The sequence below is a fragment of the Salvelinus fontinalis genome, chromosome 6, assembly GCF_029448725.1.
Source record: "Salvelinus fontinalis isolate EN_2023a chromosome 6, ASM2944872v1, whole genome shotgun sequence".
Lineage (NCBI taxonomy): Eukaryota > Metazoa > Chordata > Actinopteri > Salmoniformes > Salmonidae > Salvelinus > Salvelinus fontinalis.
This window is the reverse complement of record NC_074670.1, coordinates 57,388,822-57,394,322: the sequence shown is the minus strand read 5'-3', so window position 1 is coordinate 57,394,322 and position 5,501 is coordinate 57,388,822. Positions and strand designations below refer to the sequence as shown.

At 41.1% G+C, this 5,501-nt stretch overlaps 1 protein-coding gene across 3 annotated transcripts; it reads right to left on the bottom strand.

Moving 5' to 3' along the window:
- Positions 1–53: 53 nt before the first annotated feature.
- zgc:101583 (uncharacterized protein LOC494104 homolog) lies at positions 54–4,334 on the bottom strand. Of its 3 annotated transcripts, none has more exons than XM_055927224.1 (6): positions 4,226–4,334; positions 3,169–3,307; positions 2,960–3,016; positions 2,474–2,564; positions 2,040–2,200; positions 54–1,685 (listed from the first exon to the last, which is right to left on the bottom strand). In XM_055927224.1, the coding sequence occupies exons 2-6, from the start codon at positions 3,305–3,307 to the stop codon at positions 1,021–1,023; spliced, it is 1,113 nt and encodes a 370-aa protein (XP_055783199.1). In that variant the 5' UTR covers positions 4,226–4,334; the 3' UTR covers positions 54–1,020. The 3 variants fall into 3 exon arrangements, with proteins under 3 accessions (XP_055783199.1, XP_055783200.1, XP_055783201.1); XM_055927225.1 differs by lacking the exon at positions 4,226–4,334 and adding an exon at positions 3,947–4,161; XM_055927226.1 differs by lacking the exon at positions 4,226–4,334 and adding an exon at positions 3,744–3,899.
- Positions 4,335–5,501: the final 1,167 nt, after the last annotated feature.

Sequence of the window (5,501 nt, the reverse complement as noted above, 5' to 3'; positions counted from 1 at the left end):
TGCTTTGTCATTGGCATTTTGAATAGTGTGTGGTCCAAGTATTAGGGTCTTGCTGTATAAAAGGTAATTGTTTATTCACATACTAAAAGAATGAGCAGTATGTTATGAATCAATTATTAAGAAATACATTAAGTTTGGCACGTGCAGTAGTAGGAATGTGTTTCAAAAGAGGCTATTTCAAGGAAAGTGCCTCAGTTAATACTGATGTTCATATACATGATCAATAAATTCAATTGAGGTATTACATTACAGTAACTTCACACTCAGATTGTGAATATTGAACAATCACTAACTTTGAAAGAGATGATTGAAGCAAGTACACAAAAGGTAAAAGCTGCATTACCTTGACTCACAGTAGGTCTTGCATTTTGAAAGTAACATTAAAACAAAGGAATAAGACATCAATAAGTTACAGTTCAGTCAGTAAAAAACAGAAGGCACTAGTCGGTTCATATCAAAACTAGTGGATCTGAACTAAAATCAATACATTCAATTATCACTGTCCATGATTAGATATTAAGTGTATGTACACCAGCTTTTTTTATACAGTAGAAACCTTTCGGATTAAGGGGAAACCTGTAGGACTAATACTTTCAACCAGTTGAATGGTTTAGGTGTACCATGAAGTAAAATAAAATTCTGTTGGACTTTGCTAATCTCTAGACATACTGTACATTTGCCAGTATAGAAATGCAATGTGCTCACTGGATTGCAGTGCATGATAATAGGCAAACTATCCTTACAGTGGCTATTGCATTGTAAGACAATATTTAGTAAACATGTTTTCCACTTGTCTACGCAGGTGGTTAAATATCAAATAAACAGAAATGTAAAACTGGCATTGGGAAATTGATCTCTAAACATTTGGCCTTCGTGCTAAATAGGGTTGGAGTCAATTCAGTTTTTGATTCAGGAAATTAGCTGAAATTTCAATTAAGGAATTCAAAATTGCCCATTGTTTTCAGAGTCATGAATTGAGCTTCAATCATGCTGAATTAAAAACTAAATTGATCCCAAGTGCTAAGTGGTGACAAAGCTATTGTTCCTCCTCATTGAGCCCTCTGGTGAGTAGCTGCCCTTTGAGTTCCCCTCTCTGGCCAGCTTCCCCTCCACTGGCCCCTCTGCCTGGCTCTCCTGGCTGGGCAGGGCCACGTAGGCCTGCTGGCCCCAAGGGGATCCATGGGGTCCCTTCCTCAGGTACAGTGGCAGCGAGTCCCAACTGAATGTGAGATCTTTAAACGCATGAAGGAGGAAGATACCCAAGATAATTGTGAGGAACCCACTGACTGTCCCCACAGCTCCGTCCGTGCTCATGCTCAGCCACTCCTTGAAGAGGATAGCTGAACATGCCATTACAGAGGTGGTGAAGAACACGTAATAGATGGGCGTGACAATGGACGTGTTGTAAATGTCCAAGGCTTTATTGAGATAGCTGATCTGGATGCTGACGCAGATCACCAGGCAGATGAGTAGACACCAGAACAGGGGTTCCTTTAGGACAGCAGTGCCAGCGAACAGCTCCTTAATGCCGATGCCCAGGCCCTTGACGCAGGACACTGACAGGGAGCCAATCACGGAGCAGATCAGGATGTAAACCAGCACGTTTTTCTGGCCGTAGCGCGGGGCGACCAGGAAGATGAGGATCAAGCTGCTCGCCACGACAGACACGGCGAACACTATGAATCCTGGGAGACATCGCAGTCGGAACATTTTAATGAGTACATTGTAAGAGCATGATACAATAGGTGAGATTCTTGCATTTTTACTTATTAACAAGCCAATGCTTTTTGGAATCAGTGGCTCTGAACAGCTGCTGAGTGATTCAGCATAGGTCAATATGTGAGACATTGGTATGATTGAAGTAATACGTTTCTCAACTTGGTCAAAAACATTATCAGCGCATTCAAGGGGATTGGCCTAAAGGCACTGCACATATTTTTTTACCTTAAAATCACTGAATGAGTAGTTATTTGGGATGCAAGATGATATTATAGAAAAGTGTTTGTGTATATCTGGACCCATTATGTCAGTTACAGTACCTGGGTCTTGGAGCTTCTCAGCCATGGCAGTAAGGGAGGCCACCTCCTCCTCCTGAGGGGCATGGATGACCATGACAGTGGAACCCAGGATGCACAGCAAGCAGCCCATCTTCCCGTGAACATTCAACCGCTCATTCAGGAAGTATGAGGACAGCACAGCACTGCAGGAAGCAGGCAAATAAGTTTGTCTAGTCAAAATGAACAAATTATTTTTCTGTAGCGATCTTCATTTTAATGGCATGCAATAAGGTCTGACTGTCTTTAGGCCCAAATACGTGTTAGGAAAATATCCTAGAACTAGCTCTTTGCAAATGGATTATTACATTTTGAAACAGAATGTCACCTCACGCTTATCTTAACAGTTCATGGGATGATGTGTGAGGAACTTAGTACCGATCAAAGCACAAGCTGAAGTTCAGTAATCAGCCATTTACCTCACAAGAACACTCATTGCTCCCAGTGGTGTTACCAATGTGGCAGGGGCAAAAGCGTAAGCGGCAAAGTTAGCTGCTTCCCCAGCTCCCACTGAAACACAGAAACCAGCATTAGTATGCAACAATGACATGGGACGATGCACATGATACTGTGATTGTAAGGGGAGGTGAGTTTTGATAACTATGCTCCCATTCAGCCTACATGTGCAAATGTGATCTTCTGAAGAATATGTATTTCAAAGATTTCAATACGACAATGTGGGTCGTTGCATCATCACAAAAGACTACCAGCAAAAATACCAAACCCACAACAGCCTCCCTTTCTATTTGAAAACAAAGACCACAATGTTAACAGGGAAAGGTCAATGAGGACTGTTACAACAAGGTTTACCCTACTGTACCATATGCTAAAGTTCAGTAATGCTAAATTGGTATTTTAAAATAAAGAACAATTGTGATCAGGTGACAGATTTTTTCAACACTTACTTGATATTAGTCCTGCCCACCATAGCCATTCCTTGAGGTAAGCATATCCCCCCTGACCTAATAAATACAAATAAAATGTATGATCATACAGATAGGGCCTACTATACTAATAATACAAGTGTTTATTAAGGTTTTATTCAGTAAGCATATTTTCAATGGCCCAACGTAGCTAAAGTTAAGATTAAGTTAATGTATGATGGTGGTAATACCTGCTCGCATAAACCCCTTGCTGGACAATCGCAAAAGACCTTTCTTCTTAAGGATGAAGCTTCCTCCAATGAAGATGCTCGAGCTCATGGCAAGAGAGAGGCCAATGTAGAAGTCAGTGCGGTTTGTTCCGATATCCATCTGAAAATCACCACCAGATTTGATAATAATGCAGAGTACACAGATAGCAGATTTTGAAAGGTTCTGGATGGCGGTTCTCTAACCATGTTTACTACTGTTAATGTCTTTTAACCTAAACACCTAACTAACCCTAAAGACAATAAATGTATTCGTTGTTCAATCCCGCAGCCCTGACACAACGGGTTCGCAATACAGCTGAGGAACGGGGCTGGACAATTCTCAAATTGGTAGATGCAACTATGGATTAGATCATAGGCATATTTAGAAGCTATATAGTGTTTGGGTTTGTTAACAAAACGCTACTTTTTACAAACAATGTCTGAATTTAAACAAATCTTGAGTTATGATAAACTGTAATATGTTCATGAGGATCTATAAATGAGACAAGATGCAATGCCTATGGACATTAATTGAAATTACAGTAACGACCACTTACTTAGCTTTTACAGTTCAATTCAGGGTGTTGACTTAAGCCTTAATATTTCCTTCAGCTGCTAGTCTTATTTTTGCCAGCTAGCTAACTTTTTAATCACGTGACGATGTCTACTAACGTTACACATTTGATCAGATTTATGCGGTGAGATAGTATTAGTAGAATTATCTCCTGCCTGAATCATCTGAATAACGTATTTTTTTTACCTGTAATTACTCATTATGAACAGAGGTCATAAGATGTAGCTGGTAACAATAACTTGACTGGCAAAGCAATGTAGCGGGGCTATTAGCCTAGCTAGCCAGCTACCTAACGTTAGCCAGCTAACTTTTTAAGTAAGCAAGCCAGGCAGAAGAGAAACGTTTCTACAACACAGATTGGGCTGTATAGCTGACTTGCTATTCTATTTTCTTGTTTGCACACAACATTCCCGTGAACACGAAAGGCTAGTATAGTACACATCCTAAAATGTACTTTGAGCTCACCTTTGCTTTCAACCCATTCGATCTGGAAAGAAGCAGCTGACTGCTGGAGTCCGCCCAGAATGGATACTGTACTTCCTCGTGCAGTGTCAGTGAGCGTGTCGAATATGTATATGTATTATAGCTATATTTGTTTCATTCCATATCTGGCAAACGTTTACGAACTCTCCACAATCATTTTTCATTTACATCAACTGACTTTATAAAACCCAAATTAACAAGCAAATGGGAGTTTATGTGGGAAATATCAGAGACAGAAATGGGCGAGTTCGTTTTACACGGGTCTGTTCTATTCGGGATCCTTGGTATATCCCTACGACATTGAACTTGACATTTAAAATGGTTAAAGTAAGAGTTAGGACAGCGTTTCACAAGCGGTACACGTTTTGGTTTTTGCTTTAACACTACAAAGCTGATTCAAATGTTCAAAGCTTGATGATTAGTTGGTTATTTGAATCACCCCAGTGGCTGCACTACAGGTGGAGATGGGTGACATGCCATTGTAGATTAGGAGACAGCAGTTGGCAATGAATTATTGGGTTAACCTACGGTGACATGGGGTGTCTCATCCTACAAAAGGGATTTTACAGGCATGCTGGAACATGACCGAAGACAGAACACAAACGTTAGGTGGGTAATACCCAGGTGAAGGAGATGGGACTGTATGGAAGGGAGTTTAGTCCAACGGGAGCTATTCCTGTAAATCCACCATGGCTACTCCCGCCTCCAGTAGTTGATCTAGAAGTGTTGGAGAGACTACAGAAAGATAGTGAGGGTGTTGATCCATCTGATTTGTTTAAGAGATGTCAGGATACTTTGTATCATGATTTTGTGGCCATTTACACAGATGGTTCAAAAGATCCAAGGACAGGATGTACTAGGTCAGCATTTGTAGTGCAGGAATTTGGGGTGGAAGTCAGGAAATTTATTACAGATAATCTGGCTGTAAATATTTATTTAACTGGGCAAGTCGGTTAAGAACAAATTCTTATTTTACAATGATGGCCTAATCTGGCCAAACCCTAACCTGGATGACGCTGGGCCAATTGTGTACCGCCCTATGGGACTCCCAATCATGGCTGGTTGTGATACAGCCTGGAATCGAACCAGGGTCTGTAGTGACACCTCTAGCACAGAGAGGCAGTGCTTTAGACTACTGTGCCACTCGGGAGCCATCTACGGCATAGCTGATGGCCATACTGTTGACCTTCATGTCTGGATGATCATGTCATTCATGTGCAGCGTTAATGAGTCTCCAGTCCTTTAGGTCATGTCACAG

Bases quoted from the DNA above. Each gene is read 5' to 3' on its own strand.
- zgc:101583 (XM_055927224.1), bottom strand. From the start codon at position 3,307: ATGGATATCGGAACAAACCGCACTGACTTCTACATTGGCCTCTCTCTT. The intron at 2,565-2,959 runs GTAAGTGTTGAA...TCTGTGTTTCAG, and splicing joins GTGGGCAGGACTAATATCAA to TGGGAGCTGGGGAAGCAGCT. The intron at 1,686-2,039 runs GTACTGTAACTG...GATGTCTCCCAG, and splicing joins TGAGAAGCTCCAAGACCCAG to GATTCATAGTGTTCGCCGTG.